At 33.8% G+C, this 16,434-nt stretch overlaps 1 protein-coding gene across 1 annotated transcript in view; it reads right to left on the minus strand.

The window, feature by feature from the left end:
* Nucleotides 1-16,434, minus strand: part of LOC119632560 (glypican-4) — a 115,969-nt gene that overhangs the window by 18,673 nt on the left and 80,862 nt on the right. The window contains exon 2 of the mRNA XM_038025519.1: nucleotides 256-420. Within this exon, the coding sequence (XP_037881447.1) occupies nucleotides 256-420 (165 nt within the window). The remainder of the gene's footprint in view (nucleotides 1-255; nucleotides 421-16,434) is intronic.

Here is a 16,434-nt window from a genome sequence, read left to right on the forward strand (position 1 = left end):
ACGCATATAGCGTGGAAATGGCATTTACTCGTTTACAGCTTGGCAGGAAACTTGTTTACGAAACCATTTCTTCGATACGAAGGCGGACTGTGGAACTCTTACGATTTTTCTCTCCTATACATAGATGGTGTCTTTTTAAGTTTAAATTTTTTTTTGAAAAATTATTCTAACTATTTATTCAGACGAAGTAGTTTGGTTTTTTGGACGCACTAACTGTTGCAGTTTATCAGAGTCAGATATATTGTATGTACTTACCGTTAAATTTCGCAGCTTTCGCACTTAACATATTTGAAATTTTTAGAATTTGCTCTCTAGAATGTTTCTCCAGCTGAAGACGTGACTGCATGGCCATTTTGGTTTCCATACTATGAGTACAACATGTGCCTACCAAGGGTGATTCACAATAGCGTAAACCCATATCTGTAAAAAAAGTCAAAAATAACGAGAGGGATATTTTTTCAGTAAAATTTCTACACAAAAATACACACACATATATATGATATGAGATAATTTTTATTTATTTCTTTATTTAATTTCTTGAACGTAAACGGTGCAACGCGTAAGCAAATAAAAAGGCACTCACAGTTAAATGCGATGGCAATAATAGTCGGTAGTGCCACTGATAAATGAGAAACACTTAATAAGAATTTCTCTGATTTCAAATGAAAAATAAATAATAAATAGTCACTGCTGTTTGACATGGGGAAGGTAACGAGATCAAAATAACGAAAATTTAAACTATAGTTTATATCGAAAATTTCTTTCTAGGGAAGTAAACAAGACCATCAATATATAAGCGCACACTTGCATACATACGCACGTCCAGAGAGAGAGAGAGAGAGAGAGAGAAAGAGAGAAAGAGAAAGAGAGAGAGAGAGAGGGGTATATTAAATTTTCGAGGATGTCCCAGAAGGACTTGAGATATACGTCAACAAATTGAAGGATCGAGTTATATTCTTTTTTTCATTGAAAACATTCGCAGCATCCGGAGGAAAGCTTAACAGACGCTTCTAAATTGTAAATAATCCTAATCAGTATCACAATTTTACAGGAATTAAGCATGTCTCTCTGTCCTCCCATTGCAAGCATTCCCTCATTCATTGGCAAGATTAAGACATCGATTTCAAAGTTGGCCTAAACGTTGCAAGATCTTTCCATCACGGAGCTCACCAACTGCATACAACATAAATTGCGTACACCTTTGCTTTGAAAGCTAAAAAAAATTAAATTTATTGCTTGTTATTCCATAAACTACATCCAACTATAAAAACCTTTACCCACATATTGCGGGCGGTCCTATAGTGTCTACACAAAAGTTTAACAAATGGACAACGTCTATCTAATGTTATAGGTCATCGAAATTTAATTTTTTCGATTTTTGTTGCGATAAAGGCGGTGGGTTTAAACGATTCGGTCATAACCGAATATAATTTTCTTCTTGTTTTTATTTTATATTTATTTTTTCGCTTCACGTTTAAAAATACACGTAGGTATGCGACTTATTTTTATTGCCAATAAGTTTAAGTGGCTTCAGACAAAATTTACTAACTTTCGTATGTATTTATTTCTCCGTTCAGACGCTGTAAGTGCAGTGTTTATTTAAGCGTTTAACACATTCGCACTATTAAAGCATTGAATCGTCATGGTTATTACCATCAGCAGTCCATGCCAGACAATAAATGTTGGTGAAGTATTGTCAGAACGCATATGGAAAGCATATTGAAAGGTAAAGAGTACATGTCTTTACACACTACTAAATGAAGGCCGCAGGTAATGAGCATATACGTTAGTTATATTTAATGATGCGGTTGGCGATAACATTACATGTTAGATATTGTTGACAACCTTTTAGGAAAGCATTACACAAAAAGTGATGTAAAGAATCTTATTCGCAGCAGTGTGTAACACGATCATCACCAGTAAAATATTTTTGAATGTTTACACAATGTCGAATTTTAACCGATTGCATGTGAGAAGCCGAATATATTTAGGTATATGTTTACGCATTACTGATGCTTGTCTGTTGCAGCCGCAGTAAGGCAGAGACTTTGCAAATACGAAATCAATAAAATTCCCAAACATGCACATGTACAACTATCTATATGTACGTATATTGTCATAAACGTCTGAATAGCTGTAGAAGCATTTCTATATGAAATCTAATCATTACATCATCATTACGGTTTAAAAGTTGAATTTGGATAGAGAGAGAAACTGACAGCGTTAGAATTTTCCTGCAGCCATTTCGTTCCTTAATTTTCATTATGCCTGAAGTACAAGACGTACAGGTTTTTATTTTCATCAAATGAAAATAGGAACAAATTTGGGGCGTGATTGGTGTTGCGAAAGGCTTTAAAGTGTTTAAATCTAACAATTTAAATATAAACATATTATTTGAACATCAGCATTGTAGATTTAGCGGTGTATTAAATTCGTTAAAACGTTTGCGATCCCCCTCTGTCGGAAACTTCGCACATTCCAAAGCCTTGATCAGCATTATATTCGGAATCGGTTTAAAAAGTGAATATTCGTTTGTCTGCCCGTCTTTATGCATGTGTGCAGTCAACATTCTCCTACCCCTACTATTCAAATATTAGTCCCAAACTTTGCAAAAACATGGAAAGTACGTGAACATAGATTGATATTGAAAATGGAACAAAACAATAAAGGATTACTCCTACAGTGAAAGATAAATTGTTGTCAAAGATATTAAAAATTTCATTTTCTTCTAGGCAAACAATAGAGGTGGTGGGTATAGAAGATCCGGCAACAGCCGAATCGACTTTTCTTACATATTTTCGTATATTTTTGTTATTCTTTTTTGTGCTTTTTTTATTATTATATTTACGCTGAGATAAAATTTGTTTTGATTTAATTGCTTTGCTTAAAAATTTTGCAAATTTAATTTTTATTACGACTTACTTTAAAGTATAAATTGGCTTACGAAATAAATTATTTATTATTCAAAGGGTTAGAAAAATTTGCCAGTTACTGCGGTTAATCCTTGTTACTAGAGAAATTTGTTTTGAATATATACAGTTAGCGCTTTGACATTCAAATTTAGAAAAATCCAGAAAATGGCATTAACCGATCTGGCACGATGAATGCTTGATCTCAAATAAAAATTTTCGTTTATAAAAATTTTATTTATGCTTTGTATATTGCGATCTGTTACGTATAACTCAATCGTGGAATTGATAAAATTTCGCTTCAAGTGAAGATTTTATGGCAAATGCTCTCTATTCGTTTACTTTTCGAGCAATTTTCATATTTCAACAATTGTATCTCCATTTTATATTATTTCAGAGTTATCACTCTACGATATGCATAAGTATACATCAACTTTAAATCAACTTTATTCAAATCGAAGAGTGATGGGTTTGCTAATATCATAACGATCTGAGCTCTCATTTATCATCTATTAGTCATACAAATTGTAATTTAAAAGATGTTCAAATTTGCGACTGAGTGTTGTGGTAGAAAAATGCGTTGCAGTATTATTTGGAAGGATTCTCTATGAATCCTTCCATGGTAAGTGTACTTGGAAAAAGGATGAGGTGTAAGTTGTATCCCTATTCTGCTCGGCTTCAGAACGCCATGTAATATCGATGAAGTTTAAATGCAACAGAGAGTTGTGGTAGAATGGGTGTATCCCTATTCTGTTCGGCTTCCGTCTCTCATAATGCCAATTAGCCTCGGCATGAGACGGTCCCTAAATCTTTAACGTAGGCGGGTTGAACGCCTTGTATTTTTTTTTAGCGAATTAAACGCTTTGATTGAATTGTTTGATAACAATTGACTTCTATATTAAAATGTGCACTACTTATACTTAATTCTAACAGGTGACTTAATGCTAACGTAAACACAAATTAATTGGGGCGCCTGGCATCGTATTGCATTTCGTAATGCAATACCCAGCCAGTTGAAGTGCGACAAAATTTTTGTTTTTCTTCTTTGCTTCAAAGTGGATGCATATGACGGTATGCGATCACACTACAAAATAAACAAATTTTATTTTTATATAAACGCTTACCAGCCATGTAAATGTGAAACTGAATTTACTCACAGATGGCTCTACCAATCAATATATAGTTATTGTCAAACAGAATCATTGCCGTCATGTTCTCGTATTGACAACTTTCGTAGCAACTGCAATAGTTTGTGATATATGGCAACTTATATATTCTTCTGCCAAATGTATATCAGACAAATAGTCGGATAGCATTCATTTTTCATCGAGCGATATAAAAGGCAATCATTTTTGCTGGTGGACATATTTTGAGAATCAGATCTGCAAACATTCATGGGCAGACCGAGGCACATCACCTATATGGACCGGGAAACCGAAGCGCTAAATTAAGAAGACCATACTTCATGTTTGGTAAGATTGGTTCCGTAAAAATCTGTCGCAACAGTTGATATAAAGCACCGATTATCAATGAATGACTCGTTGTTCAAAAAATATTTCCAACTATTTCTTAATTCTAAATTCTTTTTTAGGGTATTTACAAAGCTCTGTTAAGCCAAATGACAGATGTCTTTGCTAGTCAAATTCGAACTTATCTTCACACTCTTCACAAATGATTCAATACTTGGTACAAATGCCTTCTAGAGTTGTTTTGTGTAAACGTGATCTGGATTAGCCAATTGGTTCATTTCATAAATTATTTTACGAAATTTTATAAAATTTGTAGGCAGAAGAATTTTTTTTGTGAACAATAGGCGGATAGGTAGACTGACAAACGAATGAACGAATTTAGAGCTTTTTTTTTGGAATATGCCCGGACTTTTCAAGATCCCTTTGATGAAGATCTGTAAGAAATAAAAAGTTGGATAATATTTGAAACATGGAAGAGAAACCGTATATTTTCGATGCTTTGATTTCAATTATTTCCTAACAGTTGGCTAGGTGCAAAGAAGAATGCGCTCTCTACAAAAAGAGTGAAATTCGATACTGGAATGGATTTGTTGAATGTGTAAATTAAAAAATATTGATCAATTGCGTCGAGACTCATTTATTCAATTTGACTTTTCCTGCTTATTCAGGAAATTCAACTAGATAATAAATTGTGACAAATAGTTAGGAAACCCATTGAGCAAAACACATCGAACGTTTGATCAAAAAATGAAGAAAGTAAAATGTGATATTTTCAAAGGGCAAACAAGCAAAGGATAAGATTATTAAATTTAAGCGGATTCGTGAGTTGTTCCCTCGCTTTTGGCCGCCAAATAGTGATTGCTAACTACTACGATTTACGATCGAAGCTTTTTTTTCTCATTCATATCTTATTTGCTCTCGCTTGCGCTTGTCAGAATTGGCTATATATACTTTTGACCGGTTATAATTTGTTTTTAAAGAAATGAAGTTATACTCATCTTGGATCAATATCCAAAAATATGTATATATATATATATATATTTTATATATTTGAAATTATATATTTATAAGATTTAATGAGATAGCTAGGTAATCGGACAACTCAAACATCGTATCTACATGTCCCCTTTATTATACTGAAGACATCATTTAAAATATATTATCCGCTATCCGCCTGAGTGGCCGAGTAGGCAAGAGTCTCGACTAGCAACTAAGTGGTCGTAGTTTTAAATCTCAAGTGCGTTAGAGCTTTTAATAAAGCCGAAAGATGCTAGTGCTTTAAGACTTAGAATTTATTCTCTGGCTGAATTAATAATAATAATAATAATAATGAAATATATTATAGCATATGTATATAAATGCACTGCTTTTTGCCCTCACGAATTTGTACTGAGATCCGCTCATCTCTTTGCCTCGTTAATATAAAAATAACTTTGCCGTCACTTAAAACGATGTCGAACTATCCTCGATGTTTCCTCCTTAATTAATTTAATAAATGGCACTATCCATTCGCCGACATTACTTGGCGAGATAAACTTCAATGTGCCGAAAGGTTTCTCTAGGAACTTTGTCTTCATAAGGCTTAGGCAGAATGCGGAATAATCACAAGTTTTTCAATCCTTTTAGAGTCGTTTACAAACATCTATCTGCAGTCTGATCTGAATATCAGATTCATTTGCAACTATCAAACCAACTCTCCTAAATACGCGCGCTTTTCGTAAGTCGTATCTAGATTAGCTTCTAATCAAGGGTGTGAAGTTATATTTAAATATAACTCGCAAAGACACAACCCAAATTTTTTTTGCGGAGCTCTATAAAGCCGTTAATAGAATTGTTTTAAACGAAGTTTCGTATACAAGTAAAATAGAGCTTTTCGAGAATTTTTTTGCAAAACTCTATAAACAAAACATGACTTTATGTAAATTGATTAATATTCGAAAGGACAACATTTTAGCACTATGTCATAAATGAAGTTGATAAGGCGAAACTTTGCGTAGCTACTGTGGTCAAATCATGTCCTCTGAGAAAATGAAACTAGCACATAGTGAATCATCTGTTAGTAGCCTTCCCAACAGGTGCAAGTTATATTAAGTATTGCCCTGAGAAATTTTTGATGGGACAATTTTGTACTAAAACGTTTTACTATGTCTCTAATTCAAGTTTTGGTAAGGAAGAAGTTCTAAGTCTTAAAAATTAGACCAAGAGAAAAAAGGCTCTAAATCAGACGTTAGATCTATGTGTATTTTGGATAAAAAAATTGAAATTGAAAACAATAACGGGTCGCAATGCACCACAAAAAATTCTAAATAAACCTACAATTATGCTACAGCTAGGTGCAGTACGCTCGCTAAGTGCAGCGCTGCAGATAAATGCATCATAGTCGCTAGGTGCAGCGCTGCAGTTAAGTGCAGCACAGTCTCTATGCGCTTGTACCACATGTATTGCAAGGTATAACGAAGAAATATTAAACAACCAATAGCGTAGTTTATTATGAAGGAGCACTTGTAACTTTTAATTTCCAAAATTGTATTGGTTCCACTACTGCTGTTGAATATGACAACGTATCGCACTACTTCTTTGACCGCTTCCCATATAACGAATTATATCGTATTATCACATCATAAGTCATATGTATAACTGTAGGGTTGTGTAGAGTATTTTATGCTCTGCGACCCGTCATTGTTCTCTATTTTAATTTTTTTATCAATAATCCAGATAGATCTAAGATCTGATTTAGATTCTTTCTTCTCTTGATCTACATTTCAAGACTTACAACTTCTTGCTTACCAAAAATTGAATTATGAATATAGTAGGACGACTTCCGCCATTTCCAAACGGAACTCTATGATGGCCCTGACAATTGCTTTCACCAACTCATTTATTAAGCGAAAGTTTTTCATAGCGAATGTCTATTCTGACGAATATCTCAATGTATTGTTTTTAATTATTGTGGATGAGTTATGACTATCAGCGTTATTCTGAGCGGTCTTCTACTTGCTCCATTTTGTACCCACGCGCCTTTTTTTACGCGTCCATTTATGATTTTGATAAACTTAAAAGCCTTTTTTAGTGCAAAATTGATTTTGAAGAATTTTATTATTGTCACTTTTGTTTCCGAACACATTATTTGATAAAAATGCCAAAATAACTTATTAATTTAGTGTTAGCTAATGTAACTAATACAACTTTGGAAATTAAAAGTTACAAGTGCTCCTTCATAATAAATTTCGTTATTTGTTGTTTAATATCTCTTTGCTATACCATGCGACACATGTGGTACAAGAGTTTATTAGGGCCGGCGCAGTCGCTAGGCGCAGTACGTTCGCTAAGTGCAACGCTACATTCAGCTAGGTGCGCTGCAGCCAGGTGCAGCACGGTCGCTAATTGTAGCGCTCTATTCGGTTAGGTATAGCACGGTCGCTAAATGCAGCGCTGCATTCAGCTGCGTGCAGCGCTGCAGTTAGGTGCATCATAGTCGTTAGGTGCAGCGCTGCAGATAAATGCAGCATAGTTAGGTGTAGCAAAGTCGCTAATGCAGCGCTGCATGATGTTAGTACGAAGTTTCTGTGCAAAAATTTTTATAATAGCACCACAAACGACTATAGTATAAGTCTGAGAAAAAACCAATAAGATAAAAATTTGCACAACTCATCTGACATAGAATTTCCTTAAATATAAATAATATTCTTGGATACATTAATTTATATGTCAAAAGTTCGAGTTACTTAATGGCTTAAAATCACAATTTCAAAATATTGAATGGGAGAAAACATGTACACACTCATAACTCTGTACCTGTCTGAGGCAGCTGGCGACTGGCGAGAAAATCAACAACAATTGGTAGAAAATTTAGCGGAAAAAGTGATTAACCCACAAATGTCATGATGAAATTAAGTGCTGATAGCTTGCTTGTAAAAGCGTATGTAAGCCGGATATTTGCATAATCGAGTCCGAAAGAGCTGAATAATAGTATTCGAGCGGGCAGGAAAAATTTTTGCAAACAAGTCTGCTAAAACTTGTATATAAAACCTGCCCTATCCTAAAGATCACAATTCAACGGTACGCACTTAATCTGAAAAGAATTCAAATAGAGACGTAAAAATGACAAAACATAGTTTACGTTATTACAATATCATTGTTAGCACATTCTCAATCTAAAAGGGTCATTGCACTGAATATGAAGCAAAAAATGCTAAGCGAATATTATTATAAAACTGTTTTCTGCGAAAATACATATATTGTACATACTTACTTTAATATATATAGAAAAGTAAACCAAGAGTTCAATCACATATTCATAAAGTTTCTATTTTACTTTCACTGCATAAAGTTTGACGTTAAATGCCGTCACCATCACCATCATCGCCATCGTCACTGTCGTATGACACAGCCATACAAATAAGTGTTTGCAAAAGGAAACAGGATACAAATATGAAAAGTTATTTAATGTGATTCACGGTAATGATACAAACGCATAACAAATCAAGTATGCACATAGACAAGAAAACCTAATTCAAAATTCAAGTAGTGCTCAGTTCTTTGACTACTAATCAAAACTCCCTAAAGCAGACATACGGACTTCGCACTCAATCAGTCTGTAGCCCATCAACCCCTAATCCCTTATAGTTAAAGTTCGAAGTGTGAAAGTGTTTCTCTTTACATTAACTCGCATAATGTTGTACAGTTGAACAGAAGGAAAACAACATGTGAGCAGGGGTTACGAAAGACTTGACGTGAATAAATTTTTCCTTCTTGAATGTTCATTTTCCTCTGAAAGTGTTTACGAAAAACAAAAATAAAATAAAAGTTTTCATACGTTCTAAGAGATGCTGGTGTTACTTTCCTTTAATTCTCCGTAATTGACTGCAGCTACCCCTATTTTCTTTAAAGTTATTCTTATTATTATTGTCGTTGCTTACATTTCAGCTTTTATTGCTGTCGTTTGTTATACTCTATTTGTTACATTTACCCGAGAGCCATTTTTAAATTCTACCTTTTCGAGGACAACATGTGCAAATAAAGAAAATAAGAAAGAAAAAAAAAAAAATGACCCAACATATAACAAATGCTCTGTTGTTGTACTAATAAAACATAGCAATTTAATGCTAGATGTGTTTGCCTGGCTTCATAACTTTCACTAGTAACGCACACAAAACTCTATCAAGTTTATCGATTAGATGATTACTCTAGAATTTAGACAATAACAAAAAGTACTAAGAAACAAATTGCTTCGGCTAACATCGAATTTTTTGGTATCCTTTGCTATTCTTTTTATTATAAAGGATACTTTTAGAAGATGAAAGAAACTATCTCTGCTCAACACGGCAGAGGTAATGCAATAGCGCTTTTCTAGCAGGTCCCTTAACAATGCGCAACGATCAATATGAACTATTACTATGACATGTACATAAATTGAATTAACAAAATGTTGAGGTCGAGATCATAATCTCGCCCAGAAAGGAGTGCAGTTCAGAGTTCATTCAAATCCAAGAATTAAACCTTTGTAAATATTTGGTAGACGAACTAGAATGAAGGTATTATAATACGATGTCTGTATGACTGACTACACACTAGACTAAATAAATATTAGCTTTGCCAGTGTTTTGCTTGTATGCACTCCACGCTATTGATAATGAACGCAACTGCCGAATACGAGTTTCTCTTCAATCTGCGGGCAATTATAAGATATTTAAAACTAATTTTATTTTCATTCTTCCATATATTATTGGAATAATAGAAATATTTTGAGCTGTAATAACCGAAGGATACACGTTTAAGGCGCTGAAATGTCTTGCAATAAAGTTAAAGCAAACAATGAAGCCATATATATGCTCGTTAGTTGAAAATAGGAGAGCGAAAGGAGTCGTTATACGCGTTTGGCATAATTTTTATGTTTTTTGATATTTTGGATATGTCTCTGATGAATATTTTCCTTCTCTTTGTTCTCCTTTTTTGCAAAATTTTCGCTTTAGACTAAAGGAAAATGCATTGCATATTTGAGGAGTTCTTTGATTTTGTTTACCATGTATCAGGAAGCAAAGAGAGCAAAGCAAACGCAATCTAAAATGTTCGTCTACATCATATGTCAAACACTTTGGTTGTCATTTAAAAGCCAATAAAATTGCTTTTTTGTCGTATTGCAGCAAATTGTGTTAAGAAAAAAGAAATTTTTATTTTAAATTTGTTATCCTATTATCCTTTATTATAAGTAAGAAAATACATTTGCTGTTGGGGGAAAGCATTTAATTCACATATTTTACTACTTCGAACATTAATAGTCTGCTATCTGATATTTGTGTCTGCAATAAAAACTATATTATCAAAGATGTCAAAAGATCAGAGCCTGCAAGCCGATAGACTGACGTGTCGGGACCCAAATAGCTGCTGCGATAGTAATTGAGACGATTCATTTTTTAGCCCACAGACATTCAACCGACAATTTTACTAATGTAGTACGCATGGTAAAATCCTTATGAAGACAAACGGACGGTCGAAACTTATTTATCGTAAAGACTGATTTTATGCCCCCGACCACTCTTTATCCGGTTATAACTATGGATTCTATCGGCCCATGATTTTATATGGGAAACCCGGGAGTTGGGTCCTCAGGCACCTTCCGTCCACCTACCTCACTTCTTTCAATAAAAAGAATGAACGCATTTTTCATATTCCTAAACCCATAAGAAAACAAAGAAAAAGTGAATTGTTTTATTTATAGAAATAACGCAGTAAAAGTTCGTACTTAAATGTCCTTCACTTGAAGCTCTAATTAGGATGTAGTTTCTTTTTGAAATGCAAACAATAAATAAATCAATACATATACATATATGTATATATATATTGCTTATAAATTATTACCTTCTTAGAACTACAAATTATGCAAAAAGAAAAGGTAGAAAAAAAAAAATGATGTGAGGTTGGCACCGGAACGCTGCCTGTGCGTTGCTGCTGGTAAGTATTCTGATGATGATCACGATCACAAAGTTGTTGCAGATATCACCACTATTTCTATGCGGACGACACGCTTGCCTGTTTTTATTGCATACTACATTAAATTATCTCGACTGAAGATATTCATGGATAGCATTATTCACAGCAGAGTTTCGACTTAAATGTTTATGGACTGCTTAAAAATTATCTTTAAGGCTAAAGCTTTAATTCTAAATTCTTCAAGTATATAGGTAAAGGACTTTGATATCACTTTATTAACGTTAAAGATACTAAACGAATGTTTATAAAAAAGTAATTCACGAGTAATTACATATAAGGAGATAATAACAATAAAAGTAAGTAAGTAAATAAGATGACGACTAACTGTACTAACTTACAACTTGACTACACTTAACGCCTGTGCGACTTTAGACTTTATCTGCCGACTTCCGACTCGCACTTGTTTTTTTCTATTTCTCTACGACGTCGCTTCCCTCGTTTTATTCTTCGTTTATTCTATCAGCTCTCCCTGCTTACTACTATTCTAGGCATCTACATTTTACATATATCTGTCAAATTTTTAAATTTTCGCTATCTGTCGTTCGCATTACAAATATGTATTAGCATATGTAGCCAATCGTTTTTTTTTTTCGTTTTCTTCGAGCCGTCTCTTTAATTCGGAAAGGATGGGGAGACGTATAGTTCGCGTCAACATTTGCTACTTTTTTTTGTTTACATAATTCTCGAATAAATATCTAATTTATGCATGCTTTTCTTCCAAGCACCGCCGCCTTCTCAGAAATGCGACAAACCTACGCAAAAAACCATTTGACAACATTTAAATTTTTGACAAATTAAATTTTATAACTATTTACTTAGTTAAATTGCAACATTTTCTAAGTAAATTTTAAGCGAAGCTACACTTTGTCCAAAATTTCCAATCCTTACGAAATCAAGCGAATATCTTTATCTATCCATCTTCCTGATCCCGAACTCTCAACCACACTCTCCTCCATTTTTATTCTTCTTCTATCTGTCAAGACTACGCATTTTTTCCAGGCAATCAATGCTCAAGCCAAACCTTGAATATCGATCGACTTCTTTAGATGTGCGTCAGCTTGTGGCAATTGATCTTAATTAAAAACATTTTTAAATTCTTACACTCGATAATCTGAGTGTAAATATGATGAATTTTATTAAAATTGTTAAAAAATTTATTTTTTATGTATGTCGAAAATATCGATTGCCGCCCTAACATTTCCAGTTCATTGTTAAAAATTTTTAAATTGTATTTGTGTCACTCTTTGCATTCTAAACGACTTTTACAGGCAATACAACGTTGTTTTTAAAATAATAAAAACGCATAACATTTCTGACCGACAATTAATTAAATCTTTTTATATATAACTATAACAAAAAAAAAAGAGAAAAACACCACTGACTATGATTATTTGAAATGAAAAAATTTATGGGTTGTAAATGTGGAAAACACCGTAGTGATGCCGAAGAGGAGAACAGTAAGATAAACAAAAGGAAAAGAAAACCGAAACCATTGCCACCTTGTTGTTCGAATGAGCTATGTCCTAGAGGATACCCAAGCCCTAGTGGCGCACGATGTATTAGTGGTCCTCGGCATTTGAAAGCTGTCATAGTTTTTCCTGATAACGACAAATAACAAACAAGTTACTTCGGGAACACCATAGAAATGAGAAAAAAAAGGAATTTACTACACTCAACACGATGTTTATATGCGACTGAAGTCCTCGAAAAAATGCAAAGTGTGTGACGTGCACCTAAATGCGTTTTCGTGTACTTATTTTTATACTTATTATTATAAATAAACTAAATAAATTTATTATTATTTTTCGCGTGGTACCTTCCACAAAAGAGTCCTCCGGAATTTCTCTAACTTGTATCACGTTAGAGAATATGTGTGTATATTTCTAAGAACCATTCGATTTTCGTCCTGAATTTTTACATAGTAGAAATTATACGCCCTAGTGCTTTCGCTTTACTCCTTCATTTGCAAATCATTTACTTTGCATGCATAGATTTCCTGCCGAAAGTTAAATAAGACACGTGGAGACACGCAAATGCGTATGCCTACCCATATATAATATCCGCTTGCTTTAAATGGCGCTTAATAGGACAGCTTGGTTCTCCAAACGCCTTGGCTTTTAACTGATTTTTTCTCTTAAGATATTTGCAAGAAACGAGCACAGCTTGTTTGCACTTGTAAGAATTGAATATTTTAAGAGTAATGCCGCAAAGGTACTGGCCAAGAGTTGCATGCAGAAGCAAGTACACAAATATCTGCACTGTTTAACCAAAGCGGCCCTTCAACAAAAATTTCGTTTTGAAGCTTTGCTTATATGTCAGCCTACATTAGGTTAAGTACGGAAATTTTCACAGTCTCATAACAAGATGCTCCGAACAAAACTTAATATAACCTGCCCAGCGTTAGAAAGGCCATTAATAGAGGATTCATGCCATACCAGTTTCATTTTTTCACAGGACATGATTTGCCCGCAGTGACTTGTCAAACTTTGCTTACATATTAGCCTATATCAAGACCAGCAATATTCAAAGTTCCATAAAAAAATATTCCGAGCAAAATTTAATATAACCAGCACATCGTTACAAAGGCTATTAGCAGACGATTCATGCCGCATCAGTTGCATTTTCTCACAGAACATGGTTTGCCCACAATAGCTAAGCAAACTTTCACTTTATCATGACATTGTGTAAAAATGTTCGAAAAATTCTATTTTAGCTTTATTTTGACTAAAATCCCTCTGAGACTTCGTTTAACGTAGTTCTGTTGACGGTTTAACAGAGCTTTGTAAATAAATGTTGGTTTGGGTCTTTGCTAGTTGTATTCAAATATAACTCTACAATCTTAATTTTATGATGCTGTGGGAATTAATAACAGTTTTAAGATTTACGCCAATTCTTTTAAGATCTCATTAGAATTTAAGAAATTTGGTAAGTTTGCAGAATGTTGGCAGACCACAAATTGATTTATTAAACTAAGCAAAATTCGACTTTATTCCAAAAAATAAATTGCGGTCGGTTACGTCTGTATTGTAGAATATGTTACTCTTGTGTTTGTTGTGTCACTATTTTTGCTTAACAACAAATTGAAAACACCACAAAGCAAGTTAGTTGTGGCACGTGTTGACCTAGACTCATTTAAAGGGGCTTTGTAAAATGGGGCCTTTTTATGGTAACAAGATCTAATTTTCCCGATTTTACGACGAAAATAGACGAAGAATAGTAAGTTGCTGACCAAAAAAATGAATTATATAACATTTGGATCAAGTCGATTTAGCTTTGGAAGGCCCTCTCTTATAAATGTTCCTTTGAAGAGTACGCATTTACATGGTAACGAAGCTTAATTGTTTGCATATGACGACGAAAACTAATTAAGCATTGTAAGGAGTCACGTGTTGTCAAGTTTTTAAGATCGGTTTCTGCCCGACCACAATGTTTTTACTAGTCTCGCGTTGCTGCAGCACAATTTGTTAATTGGTGACGGCATTACGATCTCCTGCTGTCGCTTATGAACACGTTTCTTTTCATTGTTCCGCATAAAAATCGAACTCGCTTCTAGCATATCGGGGAAACAAACTGTTCATTAAGCTTAATTTTGGCTTACTACCTGCTATTTATCCTAACAAATACTATAGGGCAGCATAGAAGTAAAATTGAGCAGCGGACAAAATGAATAAAAAGCTGAAAAGTATTTAAAACAATATAAAAAAAAAAAAAAAAAAACTTAAGCATTTTTTTTTATTTTTAACGGTTTTCGTTACGTGCCATTTAGTTTAGACAAGTTTCTATATTAACATTAGATTAGAATTCATTAATATTTACCTTGACAAATGCCTGGATATCTTAGAACACATGGTTAAGAAGTTCAATGCGCAAATGATGATCTACGCTGGTAGATAGCTAATGGTAAGAGTGAAAAACTAAAATGGGTCAAATGTACAATGGCGAATAGAATGGAAGCACATCAAAACGCTAAAGTAAGCATCCAATCAGATCACAGGACTAATATGTATCACTGATTACTACGTGGAATTCAAAGCTGTACAGCTTGTTCCTACAATAATGACATGTACTCTTAGTTATAAAGTAAATTTAATAATGAGAACTGAGAGAAATGCTTGGTTTAGCGTACGCCTGAAATATGATAAAAATATGAAAATGAAAAACTATTTTGGTTAAAATCTTGCAACGCTGACAAATCATGCAAAACTATGGAACGCTTTACGTGCTCGAAAGCCCAGCATTTTATCCTTATTCAATATGAATTATGATTGAATAACATAATCAACAGTTTAACTAATTTCGACTGAACTCATTTAAAACGCGGGCCATGCCAGCGTAAATTGGCAACATTATCCTAAGTGAATAGCCAGCGTGTATCTAAAATAATTTTAAAAATTTTTGTGGTGAAATGCACAGCTTGATACATATTATGACTGCATGCGGAAAGTACGTATGAATGTGTTTTTTATATAAAAATTTAAATTTTAAATATACGCACTTATATATTTTATATAAATACATTTTCATAATAGGTGTTTGTGTGATTGCCCGCTACCAGTGGGCATTCATTCCGACTATCAAATAAGCAAACAGAGCACACATTATGGTATTTGTGGTATTAGATCAAGTAGAAATCCGCCAAAAAAGTTTATTCGCATCATATATTATATTAACTGCATTCGCGACACACATAATATGTATATATGCATACCTATGTGTGGATGCTGCGAAGCAGTCATCAGAACATTTCACAGAACATGATTCTGCAAAAAAAAAAAAAAGATTTCAAAAAAATCGTTTCAAAAATGCAAAAACTTTTTCTACCTGAGCATTGTAGAAATGTGTGAAATCATAAAAATATTATGCTACTTTTATATACATACATAATACTTTTTAACAGAAGGTATATTCATTTTTTTACTTCGTTTGCAATTCTCAAAATGCAAACGTAAGAAGCAAGAGGAAAATACGAACATACCATACTGTGACTACCAAGTCATTGTTCGTTCCTATAGCGCGCGCTCACTCAGCAAAGGGATAACACTTACTGATTGGACACACGCCCCCAT

This window comes from Glossina fuscipes, unplaced genomic scaffold (assembly GCF_014805625.2).
Source record: "Glossina fuscipes isolate IAEA_lab_2018 unplaced genomic scaffold, Yale_Gfus_2 1, whole genome shotgun sequence".
Lineage (NCBI taxonomy): Eukaryota > Metazoa > Arthropoda > Insecta > Diptera > Glossinidae > Glossina > Glossina fuscipes.